The sequence below is a fragment of the Python bivittatus genome, unplaced genomic scaffold (genome assembly GCF_059951505.1).
Source record: "Python bivittatus isolate LINGU-HERP-01145 unplaced genomic scaffold, Pbiv_v1 ctg000700_np1212, whole genome shotgun sequence".
NCBI classification, from domain to species: Eukaryota; Metazoa; Chordata; class Lepidosauria; order Squamata; family Pythonidae; genus Python; species Python bivittatus.
This window is the reverse complement of record NW_028277098.1, coordinates 60,622,541-60,650,146: the sequence shown is the minus strand read 5'-3', so window position 1 is coordinate 60,650,146 and position 27,606 is coordinate 60,622,541. Positions and strand designations below refer to the sequence as shown.

At 36.6% G+C, this 27,606-nt stretch overlaps 1 protein-coding gene across 4 annotated transcripts; it reads left to right on the top strand.

Moving 5' to 3' along the window:
* The first annotated feature begins 18 nt into the window (after positions 1–18).
* ZC3H11A (zinc finger CCCH-type containing 11A) lies at positions 19–27,606 on the top strand. Of its 4 annotated transcripts, XM_007425178.4 has the most exons (19): positions 19–245; positions 849–877; positions 4,508–4,558; positions 5,529–5,733; positions 7,292–7,411; positions 11,787–11,910; positions 12,959–13,150; positions 14,763–14,885; positions 15,040–15,120; positions 16,060–16,149; positions 16,609–16,671; positions 17,137–17,232; positions 17,783–17,848; positions 18,507–19,007; positions 21,682–21,755; positions 22,361–22,673; positions 23,666–23,838; positions 24,126–24,190; positions 25,649–27,606. In XM_007425178.4, the coding sequence occupies exons 4-19, from the start codon at positions 5,680–5,682 to the stop codon at positions 25,908–25,910; spliced, it is 2,397 nt and encodes a 798-aa protein (XP_007425240.1). In that variant the 5' UTR covers positions 19–245; positions 849–877; positions 4,508–4,558; positions 5,529–5,679; the 3' UTR covers positions 25,911–27,606. The 4 variants fall into 4 exon arrangements, with proteins under 4 accessions (XP_007425240.1, XP_007425239.1, XP_025020515.1 ...); XM_007425177.4 differs by lacking the exon at positions 849–877; XM_025164747.2 differs by having other exon boundaries at positions 19–877.

Genomic DNA, 27,606 nt, shown 5'->3' with positions numbered 1-27,606 from the left:
CCGGGCATGTTGTTGCTGGTCAGTGGGAGGTGCCATCTTAGAGGAGGGCAACGGCGGCGTTGACGCCGACGACTAGAGTTCGGTCTTCGGCCCGCAAAGAAGAGGTCGAAGTGCGGTGCTGCGAAAACCGAGGACTTGGTGTCGTCGTCATATTATCGGGGTTCGGTAAAGTCCCTGCGCATGGGTGACAAAGGCCTGGGTCCCTTCCCTGTGTCTCCGATGTACAGACAGCGGCTTCCTTGCGTGTAATTTATTGAATTCCTTTTCGTCAGGGGCGGCTTCCTCTAGGCCCCGGAGTCTGGGATTCGGCCTGTGTTTATTTCTCTGTTCCGGCTTTTTCTGAGGCCTGCTCTTTACATTCTCGCCTTAGCTTGCCCTTTAACGCCCAATTCCTAATTTCTGCAAAAGGTGTTTTGCTGTATTATTTAATTTCTTTATAATCTCCCCCCCTAACACGCCAGACTGGGGGAAAAAAATCTCTTCTGTTCTTTTTTCACCTTTTTAGGTAAGTGGTATCAGCATTACCACTCTCTTTCTGAGCCACCCCCCTCTTCAATATTTGGTTAAATAATTATTTTCTCTCCACTTTTCACTTCCTTAAGGGTTTAGAGGGCGGGAAAAAAAGCCTAGCAGACGTTGTGACATTTTGGATTTAAAAATTCCTCACCTGATTATTTAAAGCCAGTGCTTGTTTGTTTGACAAACACATTTTTAAAATAGAAATGAATAGTGTTTATTATATTTGACAGTGACATTGGAGATTTTCTATGATATGAAGGTTAATATAGTAGGATAATTAATTTAGACTTCAGCATTGAATTCTGAAACTTTTTTTGTCATTCTTTTAGGCTAAACACAAAATACCATTTTAGTGAAGGTAAGGGTTCCTTTTGATTGCAGGAAGATATTTTATCTCTATTAGATGATTTAAATAAAAACTAAATATAAGTTAAATTATGGTACTTTCCACAGCAGTCTCTTTGCTTCTTAAAAAGCATAATGGTACAAGGAGGAAAAAAGCTATTAATAAAGCTATATTATAGTAAATTATGCATACATTTTATATTAGTTATGATAAACTTCCTATATTCTTCACTTATTGGATATGGAGTCAGTATTAATACCTGCTAGTTTAAAGAATCAGTTTTTCTAGGAAACAACAATTATAGTGGACTCCAGGTAGCTACAGAAACATATCCATGTGCTTGTCTTGGGAACTATGTGCAAGTATTTTGCAATTTCCTTAAAACAGCTGTGACAAAACAAAAAGTAAAATGGATAGTCCTGAAGATGATGGCTAACCTATTTTGCCTATTTTCCTGGCACATAGAACACACCACCAGCTAGAATTGCATTCTAGAAGGTCCGCACACTATAACAAATAAGGCAGATTCAGTAGAATTTTAAAAGCTAGCTAATGTAATGTCAAGCACTTTTGTGAGCCAGAGTTGGCTTTACCTGAAACCTGTACTGGTAGGGAAAAAAAACCCCTAGGATAGTTTTAGGGTAAAGAAAAAATAAATTCACTTTATTCTGTATTTATATTCTATTTTCTGTGTTGTTTGATATTGAAAGCTTAGCGCCTATTTTTTAAATGCTGTCTCTGACAGCAGAATCCAAAAGCAATTTAGAAGGAACTAGTGCTGTACTTGTATATGATGAATATTGTTCAGCCATTTGAGATGGTTGGATATTTTTGATAAGCTCATCACTCTTCCCTTCCAGAACATGCAGAAAGGCTTTCATAACAAACATGCCACTTTTGTCTCATGGATGGTATGTTCTCAGAAAGGAAACTAATTCTTATTTGCATATTATGAACAAATTTAAGCATTATTCCCCCCCCCCCCGATTCTTCGTTCAAGAAATAACTTCTGTAGGCTCCTTCTATGCAAACCCATGAATATCTATTCAGAACTAAGTTCAGTTGAGTTGAAAGGAACTTACTCCCAGGTGCATATAGAGTTACAGGCTCAAAGTACAAATATGGATGTTATAAATTCTTTCTTGAGATAAGTGTTTGGATATATGCAAACATTACTGTAATCAAATCTTTTTCCCCCCAATCAGAAGGCTTTTAAGGAGATTTGCTGTCCTTTGACAAATCATGTTGTAATTGAGAAAAGAGTTAATTAGTTCCAACAATCATCAAAGCATTAAAGAAATAGTTTTAGGTGACTTTAGTCGATAAACACCATCCTATATATTGGTAGGGGTAGCTGAGAAATTGGATACCATTGTCCCAAGTAGTCATAAGTTTAACTGCCTTCTTGTTACTTTCAATAACAAATTCAGGACAACAGATCTCTTGACTCAAGAAACAAGGTCAGATCATATTTTCACAGTTTTGATTGTTTTACTTAGAGCTTTGGCAATTACATACATCAGTGCTGTGAAATGGCAGGTTAATTAGCAAAATGATGGCTCTAATTTTGGCTGTTTTTAGCAGTTTAAAATGTAGATGAAAAGATTCCCTGTACATTCTTTCCATTATTAGAATCAACTGATTTATAGCTTCTAAGTATCTTGTAGATATATAAAACATCCTCTGTCATCTGGATATGCTAACTTTCAGTGTTTCGTAGTCAAATGGAACAAGTTGAAGTGAGCAGAAAAATAAGAATCTAAGAATTTCTGTGTTTTGACGATTCACTTTATATTGCTGGAAATAGCACTCCTTCTCCAAAAGGTTAGCTAGTAGTAGTTGGCCCTCTTCAGGCTTTTGTACCAACTGAATTCAAAATTACTCAGCTTTATAAAAATGCAATTTAAATACAGTAATTGGCTTCCTTCTTATTATTGCATTAAAAGATGGAAGAATCATCTTTTTCACATTATTTAAAATAGTTGAGGTTTTTAATGTAGCAGTGGAACAGTTGAATAGTTCTGGCTTTACCCACAGGGTAACAGTTATCTGTTACCAAAGTTGGTGGTATGTTCTTAAACTAGAACAGACAGTATGCAAAATGCTTGAGGTATGTAGCTGAATGAACTAAATGTATGGGTACCATAATACTGTTCCCAAAATTATCCAGTGTGTATGAAAATGAAAAGCTCCTAACAAAATTATTTTAGTTTTGCTTGTTATGGCAAGTGTATTAAACTTTGTACACCCAAAGGGCAACTTGTCAAAAACATCTTTTTTTCCCCATTTTTAAGGCAATTCATCAATCCATTATGGATTTTTTAATATATTTATTTAAAGTAGAATGATTATGGCAAATAATGATATGTCTTTGACAGAAACCTTTTTCCTTCATTCAGATTTCTCCATCTGGAGCACTAGTGTCATTTTGTGCAAGCAAGACAAGCTTCTGTATAAAAAAGAAAAGAGATGCAAATAAGAAAAACAAATTATAGATGACAGATTTCTTAAATTCGAATTGTTGAAATAAAACATGGACAACTAAATTAAAAAAAAGTCCCTCTACTCTTTTAGAGTTGGAAAAATAACATACCATAAATATCCAAAAACATATTATTTTGTGTGGAGTAAAAGTTTCCAACGTATTGTTCTTCATTCATTAAAAATTACATATGCAAAATGATATTTGAAAAGAATAAATTCTGCTCTTATTAACACACACTTTATTTGCTGTGTGACTGAAGAGGCATTAATTGTTAGGATGTTAGACCAAAGATATTTCAATCTTATCACTGACAAGCAGCAACATCTTTTTTTGCAGGGAAATTTTGCACTGCCAATGAGAGAACAAAATTTAGAGTTAAAAAAAAAAAAAACTTGAATAGCCTGGAAGTAAAACATATTTTTCTTGATGTTATGCTGCCAAATATATTGCTTTTGCAAGTTCAAATAATACTATACAAAAATTAATGCAACTGATAAAAAAATAGTTCTTATAAGGCACCCTTACACATGATATGTGTAATGTCTGACTATATGCAGTATGAATATACCTATTTATGTTTGTACTGTATGGTAAACTATTCATCTAAAAATTTAATTACATGGAAAATTAATCTATTTTGATTTTTCCAAATTTTATTTGCAATGTAGATTATTAATATTGTCCTTGCATATGCATTTTTACATGTATAAGCACATAATATGCAGCTTTATGTGTATATACATATCTGACTTTATATCTACCAACATTTTTACTATACAGTTAATAAAGACCGGGGAAGATTTTTTTCTTTTTTTCAATAGGTGAAGAGATCTCGAAGACCAGAAATTGAAACATTGTGTTTTAATTTAAAAAAAAAAAAAAAAGTAAAATTGCCTGGCTGTGGAAGATGGATCTTCTTTGCAGCTGGTTTGAAACACAAGTTCCTCTTTAAATGAACTGTTTATTTTGAAGAGGCAATTAACCACTGCTTCCAGCTTTCCTGGCTATTCAAATGGACTTACTTTCTCCAGTAGTTGTAATTCACCCTTTATCTGAATTTTGAATGAGGATGAGATTTGTTTCCTTGGCAATGTGAGGAAGAAAAGTCTTTCTATCCCGTTATTATTTCATGGATTGAGTGTTGATTCGACCTACAGGAGAAAAATAACTGGAAGTCTTTGAAGATAGTATCTGCTGATCATACCAAGGTATTTCAACCTGTATTCTTGAATTCAGTCTGTATTTTTAATAACATTTTGCTTAAGCATATCATTTTCAAATATTTAGTTATTATAAGAGTTATATGGCCACTAAGTTGACATATAGCTCTGGGTGGCTAACAGTCAAAACAATATCCACAATAACATTAAAAACAATTTAAAAAACACTGCACACATGGAGGAAACCCAAATAAACAGTCGTCATACTAAATGCCCATCATTCACTGAGGCTTACTGTTTGGCAAACAGCCAGGTCCTTAACGCCTTACAGAAGGCCAGCAAGGTTGAGGCCATCCAAATCTCAGAGGATATGCAGTTCCATAGGGCAGGTACTGCAACAGGAGGCCTTAGAAGACATTGCTTGATGGAAGGGACCCAGAGAATGCCCATCCTACTGGACCTCATGAAATAAGCAGAAACAGTTGGGGATAAGTCATCCCAAAAACAAGCCAGCCCTATGCCATGACAGATTTTATAGGTGATAGCTAGTACCTTGAATTGCATCTGGATATTACTACATTGTAAAGGTATAGAGTAAAGTGAATACTGTGAATACTTCAAGATAGGCCAAGCCAAGAAGCAGACACCACAAGGATTCCAGGAATGCTACTTTATTGTTGTAAGGTATCTTGAAAGTCTCTCCAAGTTTATCTCTGTCCCACCTTATACTAAACAAAATTAAGATGGTATTATTTTGAGTTTCTCATGCTTCCTTCAGTCTCTGGACTGTGTAATCTTTTCTCCAAGCCTCCCTTTAATGGTTCCTTCATATCTTCCCCACGATCAGCTCTAAATTCATGTGTCTGTGCAAATGTATGCAATAACTTAACTCCTTTTTAAAAAATCAGTAAGTAGTATTAAGAGTTAAACTTGTATGGAAATGGAAAGTTTCTATCAGATGGTATAACTTTTTCAGTGATATTTAAATCTTTTATTCTCTCCATTTGTTTTTCCCAAGATTATGTTCTAAAGAAGATATTGCTAAATCCAGCCTATAGAAGATTGTACCATTTTAAACATCGCTGTGATTAGCCATCACTGAAAAATAACAAAATTGTATTCAGCCATTTGTTTCTACACCTTAAACTTGAAGGAAGATTCATTTGAATATGTCTAACCAAGGAGATGATTGTTACTTCTATTTCTACTCTACTTGTACTAAGGTATTTTTCGTAGCATCTGAGTCTTCTAACCATGTTTGTATTACTTCATCTGTGACTCAATAACTGTACTCTATTCAGTTTAACAACCACCACCTTTTATTAATTTTTAGTGAATTTCTTGATATAGTTATGGAAAATACATAATATGCTTGTGTATAGGAAATGCAAGACAATGACAGTAGAGCTTGATTGTATTAGGCAAATATATAATTGATATGTCTCATTTATTATATTTTTGGTGCAGTTGTTCACCTAGTGCCAGCTTATACAATAATGATCAGCTTTTTTGTTTGTTCTTCTTTCTACTTGCCTGTGGACTATGTTACTTTCTAAACCTTTTATATATTCATATATCCAGAGTATAAATATATAAAAGGTGTTCTTTCATTGAGGTCCTATTTTTGGTTTGTCATTCCAAAACTGGGGAAGGGGCATCAGAAGACCCTAACCCTGCTTCTGGAGCAAATGAAAGGGAGATACCCACTTTCAGATCTCATGCTTTCATTATATAAAATGGACCTTTATAGTAAGTCCAGTGTACTATTCTCCCATGAAAATGAATGAATGGTTGCTATTTATTACAGTATTGAAGACTGGAATTGCTTTTCACATTTTGGAATTTATCTACCTGGATCATCACTCTTCTGATGTGAAATTGTTCTCATCCCTGCAGCTTACCATCATGGCTAGCTTTATGCTACAAAGAATATTTTTCTTAAATCTGCCCTTGCGTATATTTGATTGCTTGATTTAGTCATTTTGTAATTTGTAAGGCGGAATCCAGTTAGTCCTCAGTGGGATAGCTTTGATTTGATTTAACTTGATTATCTAAATCACAATTCATTTACTTGTCAGGAAAATCCTATAATCATCATTTCTAATACACTTGCTTTCTTCTTGTTTTATATAACCTAAATAGAAATTATTTTACACTCATAGATTTTTCATTTTTATATGTACTTAGAGTACATATATAAACCATTTACTTAGGTTTTTTCAGATTAATCTACATCATCAAATAAAATTATGATATTAATGCTAAGCAAGCAGATTTGTATTTGTGAAATCATTAAAAGCTGGTATAGCTCCCATGTAATTAATTTTTGGGCTAAAACAACCATCGCTAGTTGTTAAATTGTATTATTCCATGGCTTCAATTTCCCTATTAATTTACCTTTGTTGTAGCATTTCTGGAGAAAAAATTGTATACCAGATCTATTAAGTTACCTCTCATTTTATATTAACAAGTAGAATACATAGTCAGAACCTATGTTTATTTTTAATGAATCATTTAATGAATCATTTTCAATGACAATTTAAATAAAAATAAATGTTTACAAAAATAGGGGTTTTTTTCTTTTCTTTTCTTTTGTGCTGGTCAGCTTACCCTCTTTTCTCAAATACCTTCAAAATCTGCACTAAAGACTTTTAAAGCAGATTTTGTGGGGACCTGCAGGGAGATGGGATGAGAGGAAGGTGCTATGTGTATAAGTCTACTTGCATGGCATTGGATTTCACCCATAGATTTTAATCATTCACCCTCTATCATTTTTCATAGGGGGATAATTGCCCTTTCCGTCACTGTGAAGCTGCCCTTGGAAATGAAACTGTGTGTGTGCTTTGGCAGGAAGGTCGATGCTTCAGGAGTATCTGCCGCTTTAGACACATGGAGATTGATGTAAGTACTTATAACACATAATAAAGCAGTACATTTAATTTGACAAGCTGTGCAAGTAAGAGGAAAGCATACATTGTTGACATTAAATAGATTGTGGTACTTTAGTTGTGGCCTCGTTTTGACTTTTGTAGGAGATCGTTCACAGACCATCAGTATAAATAATATTGCAAGTCACCATGGATCAGAGCTTCAAAGCATCTTTCTAGATAGATTTTAATTTGAACATGTGTCTTTGGTTAGTGGTTTTAATAGCCTACATTGGAAGAGGCTATAATCTCTTTTATTTCAGATTTACTCTGCTATAGTCAATTATTGTATTTACAGATGCAAAGGCCCATAAACCATTCTGCCTATTTTCCCATTGTTTCTGAGGTCTCTCCTCTATGAGAAGAAAAAAATGAAATATTTTAATTTTAAATGTAAAATAGTTTACTGGCAAAAATGGTCTACATTTGGAAAAACAGCAAAGTGAGAAATAAATTAATGTGAAGGAGTATCAAAGCTTGACTCAGTACAAGCAGACCTTCAGAAGTTACAATAAAAAGGATCAGAAATAGAAACTGTTGATAATAGTAATGAGACTGATTAGACAGTGTATCAAGTGCCAAATTGTATCCTGACCCTTAGTTTCCTCTTTTCCCTTTGTCACAAGAATTGAAAAATATTTTAAAGTTAACTCATCAATACATTTAAAATTATTACCTGAATAAACTGTATTTTTCAGTTTTATAAACCAGACATACTTTTCTAAGTAAATCAAGCTATGCAGTTTATATTTGATAAAGTCAAAAATTGATGTTTGTAAGGGATATTAAAAATTATATACTACATATTTCAATTTCTACAGGATTTATTGATTTTTCAAAGTAAAACTAAGAACAACATTACTTTAAAATTCCTGGAAATGTTGCATCTCTTATTATATCAGATGATATAGTGGATAATAGGATCTACAAAGAAAATTCTATTTATTTGATAAAATATCAAATGAGGGAGAGGTGAAAAATGATTGTATAAGATCCAGTATGAGCGAATGTATTTATACACTATGCATGTGTGTATACTACTGTGTCTCTTCCTTGCTACATCTCTATTCCGAAGAAATCCTGAACTCTGACATTTTATTTATTTATTTATTTATTTATTTATCAAACTTATCCCTGCCCATCTCCCCCCATGGGGGACTCTGGGCGACTTACAACAGATTAAAACAATAAATACACAGTTAAAATGTATTAAAAAAAAACATATTTACACAGAGTAGAAGGAAGAGGAAAAATCCAGGAGGCCGATGGAAGCAACACCAGGCCTCTAGGGGGCTAGCCAACCCCATATCTGATGATATGATACTTGCTTTTAAGAGATGTGAGTGATTGTGAGCTGGAAAGTCCTTAGAGGACTACCACACGCTGTTCTTGAATTCTGACTATTTTGATTAAAATTGTCAATGTCCTGAAGGAAATGGATTTTTTTAAAAATTAGGTAATATAATTATATGTTGTGTTCTAATTTCATATTCAGGCAGTTCTTTGTAAAGAATCACGTCGCTGATATCATCTTTGTGACCTTGTCTGAATGTCATAAGAGGGTTTATTATTTGTTTAAATAATTTATGTGGCTGCCAGACTTGAACAATGTGACTCAGGGCAGCTTACAAGAAATAACACCCCCCACAAAAAACCAATCAACAATAATAATAGGCTACTTGACTCACATTCATACCCTCTCCTGATGGAAACTTACTCATCCTAGCCCCAGTGCTTGGGGGAATAACTATGCTGTTAAGGCCTTTCTAAAGGTCAGTAGGATCAGGGTCAATCAAACATCGCCGGGGGGGGGGGATTATTCTAAATGATAGGCATCACTGTTGGGCCCCTTTAGGAAAGGACTCAAAGCATGGCCACTGTTTTTGAGTGAGTAGAATGGGCAGACGTCATTAGGGAGAGGCACTCCCATAAACAATCCGGAAGCTGATAGGGAGCCAGTGCAGCTCACAAAGTAGTGTTATGTGGGCATACTGACGTGTCCCCATAATTACCTGCACCATTGCATTCTGGACCAATCGTAGCTTCCAGATGGTCTTCAGGGGCAAAGCCACATAGAGCATGTTGCAGTAGTCTAGTCTAGATGTGACTAAGGCATGAGTGACAGCAGGCAGGAACGGTGGATAAGATGAAGTAGTACAAAGGTCCTCCTGGCTGTAGCTGCCACATGCTTTTTGAGCAGGATCTGTGAATCCAGGAGAACCCCCAGATTGTGCACTAGGTTTAGGTGGAGGTATATAGCTCCATCCAAAGCCAAAGATGAAAAATCTCCAGTTCCAAAATCCAGATGCAAAACTCACAGCCACTCAATCTTCCCCATCCAGACCCTTACACCTCCAGGCACTGAGATAGAACCTCATCAGTTTCACTTAATTAAGCCAGGAGCAGAGATACATAATTGGGTTGTCTCAGCATGCTGGTGATACTGCACTTTATGCTGATGGATGACCTTTCCCGATGGCTTTATGTAGATGTGGGAAGAGGGTAGAGCCCTGAAGCGCTTTATGAAGCAAGGTTTAAGGACTAGATCATTCTTCCCACCAACACTGACTGGAACTGGCCCTGAAGGAAGGAGGAGAACCACTATAACATAGTGTCTCCTTCTCCCAACCCCAGAGGAATGCCATGGTTGATGATATTGAAGGCCACTGAGGGCCAAGATGGATGCCCACCAAAGATCATCAGTAAGCTATTTTGGTACTATTTCCCAGCCTGAATCCCAACTGAAAGAGGTCCAGATGGTCTGCTTCCTCCAGGACTCTGGAGCTGCAGTCCCACCACCTTCTCAACAACCTTACCCAAAAAGGGAAGGTTGGAGACAGGATGGAAGTTGTCCAAATCTGTAGGATCCACCAATGGCTTCTTGAGGAGGGGGTGGATAGCTGCCTCTTTCAGAGGTTTAGTTGGTACTCTAGCAAAATAGCTGCTGGGACAGCTGATAAGATTGTTAAAAAAAAATCAGATTGGGCAAGATTGTCAAGTGCCAAGGAAGGTGTCTGCTGTGGCATTAGTACCTCCATACACAATAGTGAGGACTTCAGTGAAGGCATACATGCCATATGGCTTGGTTACTTGAGGTACTGCCTGTGTCCCATAACATCTGCCTGGCCAATTCGATCCTGCAGAGTTGGCATGCTCTGGGTTCCTTTGATTAAACAATGTCATCTCTCAGGATCTTTGAAGCATGCCTTCTCTGTAGCAGCACCTGCCCTCTGGAATGCGGTTCCTCCTGAGATCTGGATGGCCCCTATTCTATTGTTGTTTAGAAGAGCTGTGAAGACTTGGCTCTTCACCCATGCCTTTGGCAAAGAAGAGTGATGACCCCTTGGTTCACCGCGCTTGCCCTCTTTTATCTCTATCTTTTATGTTTTATTGATTTGATTGTAATTTCTTTGATTGTTGTGAGCCGCCCAGAGTAGTTGAGAATTGGGCAGCATACAAGTTTAATAAATTATTATTAAACTCAAGGTGGTGAACATACCTAATATTCCTTCCTCCTCCTGTTCTCCCCACAACAACCCTGTGAGGTGAGTTGGGCTGAGAGAAAGTGATTGGCGCAAAGTCACCTAACCGGCTTTCATGCCTAAGGCGGGACTAGAATTCACAGTCTCCTGGATTCTAGCTTGATGCCTTAACTACTAGACCAAACTGGCTCTATTATTGTTGTTGTTATTGTTGTTATTGTTGTTATTTTAATATGAAATATTATTAGTTTATTGGTAAGCATATCTGCTGGTGCCTGTTGCAGCAGTCTTTAAAGCTTTTATAATGGCATATGTGGGGTACTTTCAGAAGCTAGTAAGCAGAGATTGTCACCAGAATGTTATTTTAGAGTTATTTATGGCTAAGCCCCAGATCCTTTCTTGTGGCTTGTGGAGTTCCATTTAAAGAAAAACAGCAAAACAAATGTCAAGGTTCTGATAAGCTTAGTATGCCAATTTTACTCTTTACTTTTAAGAAATGGAGAAGAGAATTCCACTCTGTTCCTTCCAGAGATGGCAGTTTCATGTCCTTGGCGAAATGCAGATATTCCGAGATGCACACATAGTGTACAGCCTCCAGCTGCAAAAAGATTGCCTACTTCTGGTTTATGGGGCTACTCTCAGGCTAATAACACTTAGAAGTACCCTGAAGAAGACACAGAAAGCTTTTAAAAACTATAGATAGCTATTTGCTAGCAGTGTGCCTACTGGTAAACCTGTCTGTCTCTCTGTCTGTTTATTTATTTATGGGCTTTTTTGTCAGCTGAATACACTGTGTGTGCTGCTGCCTAATATTGTGGACTTGCAGGCTCTTCCAGCCATAGTTAATAGCCTCTGGTTTGTCTTTAGAAAAAGCGCAGTGAAATACCATGCTTTTGGGAGAATCAGCCAATGGGTTGTCAGAAATTGAACTGTGCTTTCCACCACAACAAAGGACGTTTTGTGGATGGGCTTTTCTTACCTCCAAGCAAGAGTAAGTTATATTTTCATCCTTGGAAAACAGTAGTAATTTAATCTAAGTACAAACTTTCTTGCATTCTATTGTCAGTGTGCATACTTCTGTAAATATAACAACAAAAACTATACTGGATTCATTAGAGTTTTTAGGACTGTAACTCCCCACCAAATGGCCCCAATTTATAACAATTACCAGTTCCACATGAATAAGTTGTTTATAATCCAGGCCTTTCTTGCTTATGTGGAAATAGCTGCATCAGTTGAGCTATCTGTGTTAAAAGTTTCCCATTTGACTCGCATAACATCACAGCATATACACAAAGAAAACTACCATACCATTATGGTAGTTTTACCCCCAAAGAGGTAGTGGTTTACCTCTTTGAGGGTAAACAACTTTTTACAAAGTGCAGTAAGAGAATAAGAAGTAGTAAGCAAAAGAAATAATGATGGGTGGAGAAAAAAAGGAAATGTAATTAAATCTAATTTACGCCAACACCATTTACTTTATTTCTCCATTCCTTTCTGTTCTTGCAAACCATCCTTGTATACATCATGTCCATCCATACAATGGATGGACATGATGTATACATTGCATCTTGTTCTTTATCTCTTCTTTCTCTTTTTCAGGATCTCATTAACTCAATCCAGCAATAACTTTCTTGGTCTTGCCTTTGTTCTTGATCCATTCATTTTCCCTTCATGTATTCATTTTGTGATTTGATCCTCATTCTATGTGACAGGGCCACCTTTAACGTACTTCTTTTGTACTAACCGCTCACTTTAGTATTAAATCCCCATTCTTTCAGCACCCATGTCTTCTTGATTCTGTCTCTTCTTGTTTTACAACACACACCTTTTAAATAAGATACTTAATACTGTACATATGTGTTCTATATATTGTAAGTAATGGAGTGAATTCAGGCATTGATACTCTTTGAGTAAGCTTGTTTGAAATCATGGAATTTATGTCAGTTATTACTAAATTAAGTCTCACAGATTTTAATGAATTCATTCTGAGCATGACCAAGCTAAATGGATTATTTGATGTTGTGTCCTTGTTTAAGCTGTTCTTCCAAATGTGCCTGAGTCTCCAGAAGAGGAGATGAAGACTACACAGCAAAACAAGCTTTCTGTTCAGTCCAACCCATCACCTCAGTTGCGTGGAGTAATGAAGGTGGAAAATTCTGAAAATGTTCCCAGTCCCACACATCCACCTGTTGTTATTAATGCCGCAGATGATGATGAAGATGATGATGGTGAGCTAAGCATTAGTCCTTTAACCTAACATAATTTTAAAATAAACTGAGAATGAGTATAGCAAATGAAATGTAGAAGCAGGAGATGATACTGTTTTCTTTAGCTGCTTGGACCATTTTTTTTCCCAAGCTCATCAGATTAGACCTTTAATTTAAGAAAGGTTTCACCTCAGTTTTACAAAGAGGAAATCCAGAAGTGATAGCTAGAAATTGCTAAATGATTTTAATGGTTGCTTCATTTGAGGCTTCCTCTGGACAAGCTGTCGTTTTTGTTTTATGTTTGCCTTCAGTGTCATCATGTATGCCCAGTCACCTCTGTAACTGAACCATATTTTCAGAGTTCAGGAGGAGAAAAGATGTGAAGCCTAGGTGAGATGTACAGCATATTTGCAAATGACATCTCAGTTATTGCCAGATATCATTGTCTTTGTTTCTGTTCAAAAGGCAACAATACTTTTTTTAACAGCTCAAGGATTAGGAACACTTTAGAACTGTCACTGAGGAGGGTTCCTTGCAGAGAATTAGGTATTTCTCTCTTTGCTCACTAGGCAATAGGATAAGATTTTTTTCCCAAACCTCTGATGCAATCTGCCTTAAGAAGTGAGATGTGTTTGTGTGTGACCTCAAACATTAGCCTTAGCCACTTGTTCTGTATTTTCATACGAAAACTGGAATCAATTACTGTTGCAAATGGTAATAATCAGTTAACATATCTAGATTCAGGCTGGTGACTTTCTTCATGGAATACTGAATCTTATTTAGCTGTTTTCTTTTTTTTTTTTAATAGAAAAAAAGATTTATAAGATGTAAAATTGAATAAGAATTTTCAAAATGGCATTAGATTAGTATTGCATATAAATGTGATCTTATATCAGTTATATCAAATTACCACTTTAAAATCATTGTCATAATCAAATCAGTAGTCAATAATTAGCAAAGGCAACCAATATAAGAATCACCAATCAGAATAAACAATTACTAGGAGTTTCCATGTAATCTGAAAAAGCTGGTCCTTATAACAAATCAAACAAAATCTATTATAAACTTCTTCAAAAGCTGGTCCTTATAACAAATCAAACAAAATCTATTATAAAGCTGCTTCTTTAAAGAAGAAACCCAACCTTTGGATGTAGTATAAGCCCATGTGCAAAATTAAAGTCCATTAATGATTCCAGGTTAAATTAAATTCAGTATCAGACTTGTTTTTTAAACATGAAGTTATTTTTTACATTGATGCCTACTTTTATAGCTTAGTCTGTCATTCTTCTAAAGAAGGTTTAGATGTATTCATGTGCAGTTAATCATTTACAAATTATTTTGGATTCTTAAATGCAGTCTGAAATCACATAATTAAGTTATGGATTCTCATGATTTAGTATGGAACCCCAGGATATTGTCCAATGGTTATCCTAATTTACCAAGAATATGGAAAGTAGACATGACACATTTATTTTAATATTAGGGCTATATATCCTTTCTGATCATAAATTATGGTAGCAAATAAGTAGCAATTCTAGGCACATTTGGAAGGGCATCCCACTGATTTAAGTAGGGCTTGCTTACTTATGAATAAACAGGATTAGGATTAAACTAACATTACTGTTCCTTTCAGATCAATTATCTGAAGAAGGTGATGAATCTAAAATGCCTACTCAACAACCCTCTACAGAAGGACCAAATGGACTGCGGGTAATTTCTACTCGAAAATCAGTGACTAGTACAAATCAAGATAAAGGTAAGAACAGAAAGTATGTAGTGTTAAGACTATATTAATTTCCTCCATTGTCTTAAATTTGAAGAGTTTACAACCTTTTTTCAAGAAATACTGTAAATATTTGATCTCTGGAATTATATATACATTTTTCAGTCAGATATCTACATTTTTTCAGATAAAAGTTTGAATTTTGGAATCAAAACTCTTGAAGAAATAAAATCAAAGAAAATGAAAGAAAAATCAAAGCAGCAGAATGGTATATTGATTTTCTTTCCTTCATACTGTCCTATAATGTCTTCTTTGAGAATTGCAATTGTTGTGATTACTTGGAGAGTGTGCTGTTGCATTGTTGACAAGAAGTCCATTGTGAAAGTTTACTTAATTTTGTTTTAAAGTATTGCTCCTATACAGCCTGATAAAATTGCTATCATCTTAAAATAGAAATTGTATAACAGGTGAACAAAGTATGCACCATAGCTGAAAAATGGTTATAACAAATTTAAACTAGAGGGCTGTCCAAATTAAATGAATCAAGTAGTAATATGTGACCTGGTTTCCTTCTGTTTCATAAGTACTTCAGTCAATAATTTCCTAGATCAATAAACTAATTAAATATATTCATTCAATGAGAGCCTACATGTAGACCTGAATGTGCCTTTCTAATACTGTTGGAGTAATAGTGTGCACTAGTCACCATTTTGGGCAGCTTCATTTTGTTTGTGTAAATAGCTCTTCCTTATGCCAAAATTACCCAAGTGTAAGTTCCTGGCTTCTTGCACAATGAATAAGTATCAGTTGAACTACTACTTGGAAGTGGATATGAGGAGCATTGCAAGCTAGTTAGTTGGTTATTGCTTAAAGAAATGTAGAATGTGGCTGTTGTGTTGTCTTCCTTTAGCTATAGAGAGTTGTAGGTTGTGCTGTATAGTGACTAAGAAGATGAAGTTCAATTTCAGCTGCAAGCTCATCTGGGATCTTACTTTTCACAGTATAGGTAGTATTGAGGGTAGTTGTAAGGAATGATAATATGTATGGGCCACTTTCAATAGTTATAGTGCAATCCTAGGCTTATTCTAAGTAAACTTCATTGAGTTAGTTGGGCTGCTTTCTTATAAAGCATGTAAACCTAAGCTACAAATTATAAATAAAGTAGCTGTAGTGAAAGTTAACATAGCTTTGTTTTTGCCATCTTCAGACATTCCTTCTGAAGTGACTGCTCAACCAGGCCCAGAGAAAGAAAATGCACGAACTGTGGTCAGAACTGTAACTTTATCTACGAGGCAAGGTATCTGACTCTACTTTGATTTTAGTTCAGATGCTCTTCTGGCTGTGGAATAATTATAGTTCTTTTCCTCTCTGTTGATCAGAGTCAATACTCTTGGACAGGAATCCTCCAAACATGATGTTACTATATTTGGCAGCATTTATGCTTTGCAAGAAGCAACAGGTCTTAAACTCAGTAGCTAAAAGGATCATTTAACAGAAGTTATTAATTATTAAACTATTATGTTATAATTAACTTTTTTTCTTATGAATGATTCCTGTGGAGAAAATAACTGTAACTGTTGGTTATCTTCTGTAATTAATATCCCTCTAACTTCACTGTTTAATATACACTTTAGCATTGCCATGAATAGATAAGTTATATCTCAATTAATACTCCATGTAACTGAAGGGGGCAATAGTTGTTTATATTTGTGATAGGAAAGCAAAAGTTAATGTTTCTTGCATTTCACTGTCTTAGGTGAGGAGCCTCGTATTCGACTGACTCTCGCAGAGAGATTGGGGAGAAGGAAGTCTCCCACGGGTGAGTAATCACACAAGGAAAAAAAAGTACTACTGAAATGTCTGTTCCCCACACCATTGTCTGTTATATATCACAACCATGTTTCACTTTATAGCTGCATAGATATACAAAGTTCAAGTTATGTATTCCCTTCATTTCTAGCACTTATTAAATGACATGTATGATTATCATACTCAATAGAATTAGGAGCATAATGGATTTTTATTATATTTTGTCATATTAGAAATATCCAAATACTCAATTTATTTGCATTATGAAATTATTTTTAAATAAGAGCGTATAGCCATTCTAGGCACACACCCACTGAAAGCAGCTTATGGTATCATCTGAGTAAATAAGAGCTGTGATTTCAATTACAAGTAGAGGCATATGTATAATATATAAACAGTAGAAATATTTAGGAGGTTTTTTTAAAAACAAAACACCAAAAAATGAAAAATAAATTCATTCTCTTTTCACCTTAAGTTGCTGAGACTGGACTTCCATTAAAGCGTAGCCTTGCTGAAAGACTGGGGAAAAAAATGGATTCCCTTGAAAATACAGAAAAAACACCAAAAAGAGGTATGGCTGTTCCATTAATAAAATATATTTCACTTATTTCAGGTGTGAGTAATACTCAGATACAGAAAATATTCAGCTGTAAAAATGGCGTTCTTAGTACGTGTTTATATTAATGCTTATTTTTATATACAGTAGATATAGGGGAGTGAGCTTAGAAATAATAACTCTCATATGTCATGCTCTCCTAGCTTTTCTTACAGTGACCAAATAACTATTAAAAATCTTCATAAGGCTGCTATTTATTCATGGAATAAATAAATCTTGCATAATGAGAGGATCTCATTGACCATTCTTTTATAGAGGAAATATGTTTCCCTATTCTACCAGAAAATAATAACATTTTCTCTAAAACAACTCCAAAAGTTACATATCATAATTTTGTGTAATAGTGTACATACTTGAGGCTTTAATATATTATGGGATAATAGGTAATGCACGTGGTTTATTTATAATGGTGCATGTAAATTGCAAGAAGCCATGTGTCTGATTTCCAAAAAATATTTTAAAAAAAATGACTATAGCTGTCTTTATAATTTCTTCTTTTTTTCAGTTCAAGTTCCCAGGTCTCTTAAAGAAAGACTAGGATTGCCATCTGAGCAAAGCAACATGGACACAGGTACTAATTTTATTTTAATACAATAAAATCTCCTTTCAACATTTTCTGCAGTGAGTTTATGCTTAGCTGAATCCTGTGCATGTCTGTTCAGAAAACATCTTTATTGGATTGAATGTTATGCCTAGCTAAGTGAATACTGAACTGTAACGTGGACCTTCTAAAAAATAGTCAACCCACATTGTATTTTTTAATTCCCTTTTTTAAATTTTAGAAGTTCTGTGCTTGCAGGGATGAAGAATCTTGTTCAGCATCTATTTGTATCATATATTTCATACCTTCCACTTTTTTTATTTTGAGCCTCTATGCCAGTATGTGAAAATCTGCAAAGATTGAAAAAGATTATTTATATTTCTGAAATACAGTCCATTTAGAGTGAAGCTTAAAGAATAGCAGCAGATCTCCCTCCCTCCCTCCCTCCCTCCCTCCCTCCCTCCCTCTTTCCTTCCTTCCTTCCTTCCTTCCTTCCTTCCTTCCTTCCTTCCTTCCTTCCTTCCTTCCTTCCTTCCTTCCTTCCTTCCTTCCTTCCTTCCTTTCTTTCTTGTCTCAATATGACCATTGGGGAGCACAAACGTAGTGGGCAAAAAGTGTGAGATCTTGATGAAATTAAAAATGTAGCCTTTTCCTGTACATTTTTTAATTATTTGTTTTGGTGTTATAGAGTATGCTGCCAAACCAACTGGTGAAATCTATGTGAAAACGCTTGAAGAAATTCTCTTGGAGAAAGCTAGCCAGAAAAAGGGAGAAATACATCCCAAACCCAAAGTTGAAATGGCTTATATGACAAATGATCCTAATCCAGTGGCAAAACCTCCTACAGTCCGGATCAAAACCTTTTCTGAAGTCTTGGCTGAGAAAAAACAGAGGCAAATGGAAGAGGAGCGAATAAAAATTGAGAAAGACGGCTTTGCCAAATCAAAGCATGAGTGTGAAACTCAAAAAGAAGGGTTTCTGGGTATAGCTGTATCTAGAAGAAGAAGATTGGAAGAGCCTTCTGGCAAAGCCAAAGACTTTGGGGAAGTGCGCATCAAAACTCTGGAGGAAATCAAGCAGGAGAAAGCTCTCCGCATGCAGCAAGGTGTGGACAGCACGTCAAAGACACAGATGCAATCTGAACGAACTATAACTGGGAGGAGAATGTTGTACGTTACAAAACTGACAGGTATCATACAAGCCTTGTTAATATCTTTTATTTTCTAAAGGCTGCATTCAGAATGTATCCCACCAGTTTCATTTTGTAGCTACAGGTAGTCCTCGCCTTATGACCATTTGTTCAACAACCGTTTGAAGTTACAGTGGTGCTGAATGAAGGGACTTATGACCAGTGCTTGAAGTTACGGCCATTGCAGTGCCCTTGCAGTCACATGATCAAAATTTGGGCACTTGGCAGCCCATTTCAATTCCCCCCACTCATCTATCTCCCCCTGCATCTATGCCCTTTTGGCCCCTTGCCCTCACCTTTGTCATCTTGCTCCTGCTGCTGACCAAGCATGCCTGCCCTGGCCCTTTGCAAGGTAGCTGCTGGCCACACAAGGCTTTCTTCCCAAGGTCACTCACGGCAGTTTCCTTGCAAGACCTGGGGAAGATGGCGAAGGTCAGCTGGGGCAGTGGAGTGTAGGGCAGCAGCGGGCTCAGAGTGCAGGGTGGAGAGGGTGACTGCGGCTGGCACTGGACTGGGCTGGCTGGGGCTTCCCAGGGTATAGCAGCTTTGTGCTGCACTGTTGGGGCTTCCTGAGGTGCGGTGGCTTTGTGCCATAGTGCTGGGCCAGGCTGGGGGTGGGCTTTGTGTGGCACAAAGGGGCTTCCTGGTGTATTGCGTCTGTAGGGCTGCAAAAGGCTTGGAGTCCCAGAGCTGCAGTGCACTAAGAAGCCCCTGAGCTGCAGTGTAGTCTTTCCCTGGCCTTCCTCAGCTCATACCACACCGCAGCACCTCCATGCTCCAACTCATGCGCGGCCTGTGCTGGCCCTCCCAGGCCTCTTCTGCCCCCCCCATGGGACCCCCGTGCTCCTTACCTGGCACTCCTGCCTCTTCCTACTTAATGACCTGTACATCTTGGAGTTACGATGGCAACTGGGACTGCCAGGAGTGCGGTCACTAAGTAATGCAGTCATGGGATGTCTCACGATTACATCGCTTAGTGACAGAAATTCTGGTCCCAGTTGTGGTCGTAAGTCAAGGACTGCCTGTATTATATAATAGGACAGATAGATGCTCTTGGTTCTTGGCTCGGATCATAAAATAGAGCAATGCCAGAAGTTTATATATTATATTCTAGGTGTATTAGTAATGCCAAAAATAAAGAGGGAGGAAACTAACTCTTCCTGTTTCTCAGATCTCTCTCTGTATTTCAGAATTGAGAAGCAAAATAGATTTAACAAGAGAATTCCAAGCCCCAACCCCTTCCATCTCATTTTGGAATTCCTTGCTTATTTTTTTTAATAGCAAACCAAATATTTCTAGAATAATCTACATTAGTTCTGCTGGAAGTAAAGGTATAGTGAATAATGAAGTACTTAGCATATTGGTCAATCGTTATGGCATTCATTTACTAATCACAACAGGTGCTAGGTTTTATAAAATCATGCTCTTGATTGTTTAACATACTAGAAAAAATACATTCCTGAGAAACTGTCATATTTCAAAATTATTAGCTACAAAAATTCATTCACACACTGAAGTAGTGTGAGTTACAATATTGTCTGTGCTTTATCTAAGTCTTGTTAACAGATAGAGATTCTGATTATTAATATCCAGAATAGTCTACTATGGATTATATTAACAAATACTCTAGGATAATATCAGGATATTTTGTTCATCTACTGCAGCTTAAACAATTGTGCTCCTAAACAAGTAAATTTACAACAGAATGTCTGAAGCAGAAAAAAAAATCACATTTCAAAATGGCCAAATTGAAATCTGAGCTTTAACCCAGCTGAAATGTTGTTACATGACTAAAGTGAACAGTTCCAGATAAGACAGCTCCAAGATATCAAGTTGAGGCAGTTCTGTAGGGAAAAGTGGTCCAAAATGCCCTCAAGCCAAGTGTGAGATTGATCAACAGGTTAAAATAATTTCGGCTAAAAAAGATGACACCTAATGGTTCAGATACTTTTTCCAATAAAGATAATGAAGCATGTTCAATTATGACACAGTATGCTGTGGATTGTCTATCCAGAATCTCTTTATCTGTTAATAGGACTTAGCTAAAGCTCAGATCATCTTGTAGATCATAGTACTATAGGATTATGGATAGTTCTAAAGGGGTCACAAACTTTTACCACACTATACAGAGGTGGGTAGAAAAATTCCAAAGTAATATTATTATGCTTCTTGACTTCAAAAACATGGGAAAGTTAGTTGAACAGTAAAAGAAATTACTTGCTCTTCCATGTATGAGGTCTGGGCTCCATAAGCCATATACAGCTCCTCCTGCCCCCAAATCTTATTTGCAGACCTCCAGGACACCAAGATGGGAATTTGGTAGCAAAACAGAACAGTTCAATTTGGGGCTTTTTAAAGGTGGGAATTAATGGGGGGAATAATAGCCATTTACCTCCAAGAAGCCCATCTCCCATTCCTACCCATGAAAAGCCTCCAAAGCCAACAAGCAGGCTGAAAATACTGGTTATGCTACTTATAGTGACATCACTGCATCTGTGACTCTTCTCCTGCAACCTTCCGAAGGGGTGGGGAGCTAAGCTGCTGCTCCTGAGCACTCAGAGATTGTCACTGTCCTACATCCTGGGTTTGGAATGTAGTATTCCAAACAAGTTAGTACACAGCTGGTGGTGGTGATGTAGTTCTTTTCAGAATTTTCACTGTGATGTTTCAACAGCCCCAGAAAAAGAAGAAAAAACCCTGGTATTGAGGTCTTCTCCAAAAGCTTCTACTGCAGACATTGCTGCAAAGGTGAGCTTCATTGTATTGTAAGAAGAGAGCTTTTGTGAGTATGCATATTCCTTTCTCACTTTTTAAGTAGCATCTTTGGAAACTGTCATCCAGTATTTTACTTAGGAGTATTTGACATGATAAAATAAACACTATTCTTATTCTACTAAGCTCATTTACATCCCATTATTGTGAATAATAACCAACATGTGCAGCATATTACAGATGGCAGGTCATGCTACCAAATAGACCACTGATTATAAAGCATAAAAGTACTGTTAGTGGAGATAAAATATTTAAGTGTTTAATATGAACTGAACTTTAGTTAAGTAGGAAACTGATCTTCACTGCAGTTGCACTGCAATTTTCTCTGGCTTTAGGCTTCTACCAAGAAGCAAAACTTATGTGCTGTTGCCATAGATTGTGTTTTTAAGTAAAAAGGAATGGAATATGCATAACACCAAAAAATGTAGGTTGAATTATGTTCTCTGGCCTAAAAAACATAATAAAAGTTTTGATTTGTTTTTGGTTCCGTGATAAGAGAGAGTGTACACTTTTCAGAGGGCTTACATTGTTTCTTATTGAACATTTGCTTTTTAAAAAATATCTCTCTTGTATTTATGCAGCCTCTGAATGACAGTGTGAGTAATTCACATTCTAAAGTCTATGTGAAGAGCTTAGAAGAAATAAGGAAGGAGAAACAACGGTTAAAGCGGCAGCAACAACAGGAGGAAAAGCCCCAGGAACAGCAAATGACTGTGCCACTTGCTGGGGAAGAAATAGCAGAAGGCAAGATCCCAGAACTGACTACAAATCCAGAATCCCCAGTGACTACAGGGAAAACCCGTCCACTTCCAAAAAGATTGTTGGTGAGATCCCAGGAGGTAACATTGGAAGAGTTGAGAGTTTCCCCTCAAACCACAGAACCAAGGACTAAGGGTAAAGTTCTCTTTCCTGAATAGTTCCTTGTTTTTAAACTTGAAAAGATTTCTGATCTGCAACTTATACTTGAGTATTCATCAACTTTGTGAGATAATGGCAAGCTGCATATTTTAATCCCTTTTCTTAGTACTCCTTGGGCATAAGGAAAAATCAGTAGTAATCCTAGCAGTTGTCAGCGATTACTTGACTTGGGAGACATTCTCTCATGTGTTAGATCCATGGAAACAAGCAAAATACTGTTGTACATATTCTGGAATCGGTAAAGAATCTGGAACTTTTTTCTTCTATTCATGGATCTGTGTATTTTGATTGTTTCAAAAATAGTATTGGTTATAGCCCTACTTTGATGCCTGTGGGAAGTAGAACTTTATTATGTCTTGGATGATACCAGTCTGCTCCACATTTCAGCTTTGCTTCAGGTATATACAAGACCCATATTGCTGAGACAAGTGTTCAAGCATCTATAGCAGTGTTTCTTAACCTTGACAACTTTAAAACCTGTGGACTTCAACTCCCAGAATTCTCCAGCTAGCAAGTGGAATTCTGGGGGTTGAAGTCCACAGGTCTTAAAGTTGCCACGGTTAAGAAACACTAATTGATAGTGTTAACGGATCAGAGCAAAATCTTCAGTTCTCAGAAGTCCTTAGTTACAGAAGTTTCCCCTTTTCAGTAGGCAGAGAGCTGTTGCTACTCCCCATTGAGGAGCTCTGCCTCTATGATGAGACGATTCTAGTCTTACTTTCTCTCCAGGATACAGCAGTTTTTTTGTAACTCCTTTTTGTATAGTCAAAGCACTGAAGTGTGGGAAGAACACTTATGTGGTATTTTGTCATCATTCTAGAAATGCAATTTAAGTATTTTCATACATTATAAATTTCGCATTGATGAAAATAAATCTCTTCTAAGGAGAAGTGTTTTTCCAAACATCTTGGGCAATGTCAACAGAGAGGTTACCACTCCATTCTCACTGGATTGCTTTTATATTCCAGTCAAACCCAAGATGAATGTGAAACCATCTGGAGTGAAACCCATTTCTCCAGCAAAGCAGGCACTGAAGCGAAAAGTATTGGAGAGTCATCCCTCTGTTGTTGCTGCAGTGAAGCCTCTGAGCCCTATCACAAACACGGAAATGAAAGAGTTCGCTTCTGAAAACACAGCTCTGGTAAGAAAACAGATTTGCGCTATTAGATTGCGCTACCAAAATTCTGTGATGACTGAGGTCACTGGACTGTTTTATATGTGCTTTTCCATCTTATAAGACAAGTAACAATTTATGAGGTGGGAGAGAGCACTTTTTGATCTAAACATCTTCAGAGAGTTCTACATTTATATTGACAGAAGATGAATTATTTTGCGTAAAAAAAAGAACAATGGAATGGAAGTCCAGGAATAAAATAACTGAGGCGATAGTGAACCTGACTGAGTTTATTTTTCTCTTTCTTTTCTTAGGGAAGCACCCCAGATCTTTCAAAGGACAGTATAACCACTATTCCTAAGAGAGTGGATTATAACAGGTAATTAATTATTATTATTTCTTTATAGTCATATTGCACATCATTGGAATTTTCTCATAGAACAGCAGGGCAAGTGGAATGTTTACTTACCATAAATTAGATCATATGATATTTTATGTTCTTTCCCTTCACATTTATGAATAGGTATCTGGGTAATAGCCAATGGAAGCAGGTTAAAGAAAAATTCTATAAGAACCTTAATATATTCAGTTTGAAATTTCAAGTACATAGTTGCTAACTCCGAAAGTATTTGTCAAAGAAATATCTTTAATATATCACAATTAACTACATTTTAAAAAATCAAATATAAATAACTAACAGGTTTCCTCTTAGTGATTTCTGTTCAGTCATCATGATAAAACAAAACTTAAATGTTCCTTCAAATCTGGCTGTAGATCAGAGAGCATCATACTCTATAGATATTTCTTACAGTGGGTTTTGAAATCCAACTTGCTGATATTTTTGAAAATGCAATGTGGGTTTGCAGGTAACACAGTTTAAATGATAAAAGTTTGTTACTAAGCTTGTAGGATTCCCAAATCAACACAACATGTATTTGTTTTTGCTGTAATTTGTATGTTATCTGTGATTAAAAACATTAGTCATGTTTTACCAGTTGTACTGCAACATAAATAAAAATCCTGTGCTATCATAGTTGCTTAATTTGGAATCTACGTTTGCAGTTTAGCCTTCTGTATCTGAAGTAGACTATTACTAATGAAGTCTTATAATGAAGTAATTGTATTAGACTTTTAAAGTGCCACAAGATGGTATGGTGTTTTTAATATAGCTGATATGCCCCACAGCGATCTAATCTTTGTTTGTATTATATATACTGCTCAATTTAAATTAATATGTACATTTAAAAGCAAGCAGAAGGCTTTGTAGTGGAAAAATATCCATAGGAACTGTTTACTGCCAATATTGCAGTAAGTATCTAACAGCACTTTTGTAGATTCATGGAGTTAGAAGGTACCTTAGAGGTCATCTATCCAAACCTCTTCAGTACAGAATCTGGTAGAGGATTTCTGACAGATGACCATCGAGCCTCTGTTTGAAGACCTCCAACAAAGGAGAACTCACTATTTCATGTGACAGCCTGTTCCACTCATATGCTAGAAAGTTCTTCCTAACTTCTAGCCTGAACTACCTCCTTGCAGTTTTGACACATTGGTTCTGGGGCAAGATAGAATAAGTCCAATCCTTTAGTACATACTGTGAAAGATAGGCCTCTTCTTTCCTGCTAGCCTGCACATCCTGGGCTTGTTATATGGCCCAGATATTACCACAACATAATTTCTACTTTACCTACCTCCATTCTGCCTATAGTTAACTTATGTCCATGGTTCAGCCCCACACCATTTTACTAGAACCGAAAGTTCTGCAAGGGTGTACACGTGATGTCTGTTTTCCACCTGGAGATGTATAATAGTTTTGTTTTTTCTCCTCTTTATGAAGCTCTGAGCTGGACATGGAAAACCAGGTAGCTTCCACGTTGCAGGCAGAGATAGCAAGCCCAAGTTCCTCCCGTGCAGCAGTAGTGAAGGCTCGCAGACTGAGCTCAACAGGAACTGGGAAGACTCCATCCTCAGTTGAAGATGACTTTGAGAAGCTGATTTGGGAAATCTCAGAAGGCAAATTGGAAGCAGAGATTGATCTAGATACAGGAAAAGATGAGGATGAGCTCCTGCTTGAACTTTCTGAAATGATTGACAGTTGATTGTGCCACATAGCTTCTTTTTGAGAGAAAATAAAAGCTGTATATTTTGTTGGATAACAAAGATTACCCTTTCTAGTAGAGGAGATATGACAAGTCTTAAAGCACACTTGAAACTGCTTGAGGAACTTGGCTGCGTTACTTTATCTTGAATTACCCTGCTGGTCAGAGATATGTCCCAACTATTGTTCCTGCCCACTTTAAATATTTTCAGAATGAAACCATGAACATTTCAGCTAGAGAAGATCCAAGACTATTCACAGTTCTGAACAGGGCTAACTTGCTCCAGCAACTCTTCTTCATCACATATTTTCTACTGAATTGTCATATCTGTTTGTCAGCTGTGTGGCAAAGCTAGTAACATCTGTGTTTCAGATGTTTCCTTTTGCTTTTTGGGGTAATTTCTGTATTTTTGAGTCACCTCTTGAGTTATGTAATTTTTAAAGAAATTCTAAGAAGAGCAGAACCATTTATAATACAGAGGAAGGGAAAGTAAACTTGGACCAAACCTACTACAGGTGGAACTTCCACCCTTATACTGTTGAAAGTGAAGCAACATTTATATCGAAGATGGAACAGCACATTTTATTCTCATCCCACTCATCGTATGCCATTTTGACTGGTTTTACATGGCACATAGAAATACATGGGGGAAAAGTTGAACTCCCTTTCTAATTTATTCGTTTAAGAAATAATTAAAAACTTGTCCTGAAAGCATGTGCAAAATTTATTCAAAGTTTCTTTTTTCTTTTCCTTAAACGGAGAACATGATGGCCAGTTCTGCTGGCACTGCATGGGTCATTTTAAGCCAATCTTGGGAATGTTGCCCTCTGACAGCTTAAACAGTTGGAGAGCTTGTTTCTACAGATGCAGACATCTCTGCCAGACCCTCTGGCTTTTTAGTTGCCCACTTACGAACTTTCCATAGCAACATTTTCAGCCACATTTCCGTCTGAGTTGTGCGTTGGGGATTTTCGCATGGGCTCAGCTGTGGCCAAGTGAAGACATGGGAATATTGTTTATCCTGCAATTCTTGTCTCGGTATTTTGTATAATCATTTTTTCCATTAGTCTTAATATTCTTGTTTCTAATTAGTTTAATTACCCCAGTCCTACCACTTACAACTTACGAGTTAAGAAATAGTGCAGGATGTGTTTTTGTTTATATTCCTAGCCCCAGGGTGGGTAGAAGGGCAGTTTCCTGATTCTAATGTAAATACATTTAGCTTAACAGGCAGGGGGAAAAAAAGCTGCGCTTTGCCAATTCAGTTTGAAGCATTGCCTTTAGGGGGGAAAAAGGCACAAAAAGACTTACTTTTAAATATTTAAAACTGGCTATCCTGAATGAACTGTTTGTCTTCAAATTGCTCCCAAGAAGTTGGAAATAATTCTTCAGCAAACTGAAGGGCAATAGAACTTCTAGCTGAATGTAAATGGAAAGTAACAGGCATTTGAGACTGTGAAAGATTTTTCCATGTTGTTGCAGGTGTTCTAGTTTGCTTAAGCAGAATCTTCTGTTTGAGGTCAGTTTTCTTCCCTTTTCTCTCTTCTGCATAAGAGAATTTCACCCTGAGTTTTTACATACTCAATTTTTTTCTGTACATCTTTCTATTTAAATCATTGTATCTGAACCAGATGTTTAAGCAGTTCAACAAAATGAAGTATTTGTGTTTTAAATAAAGCTAATGTAAGAAATTTAA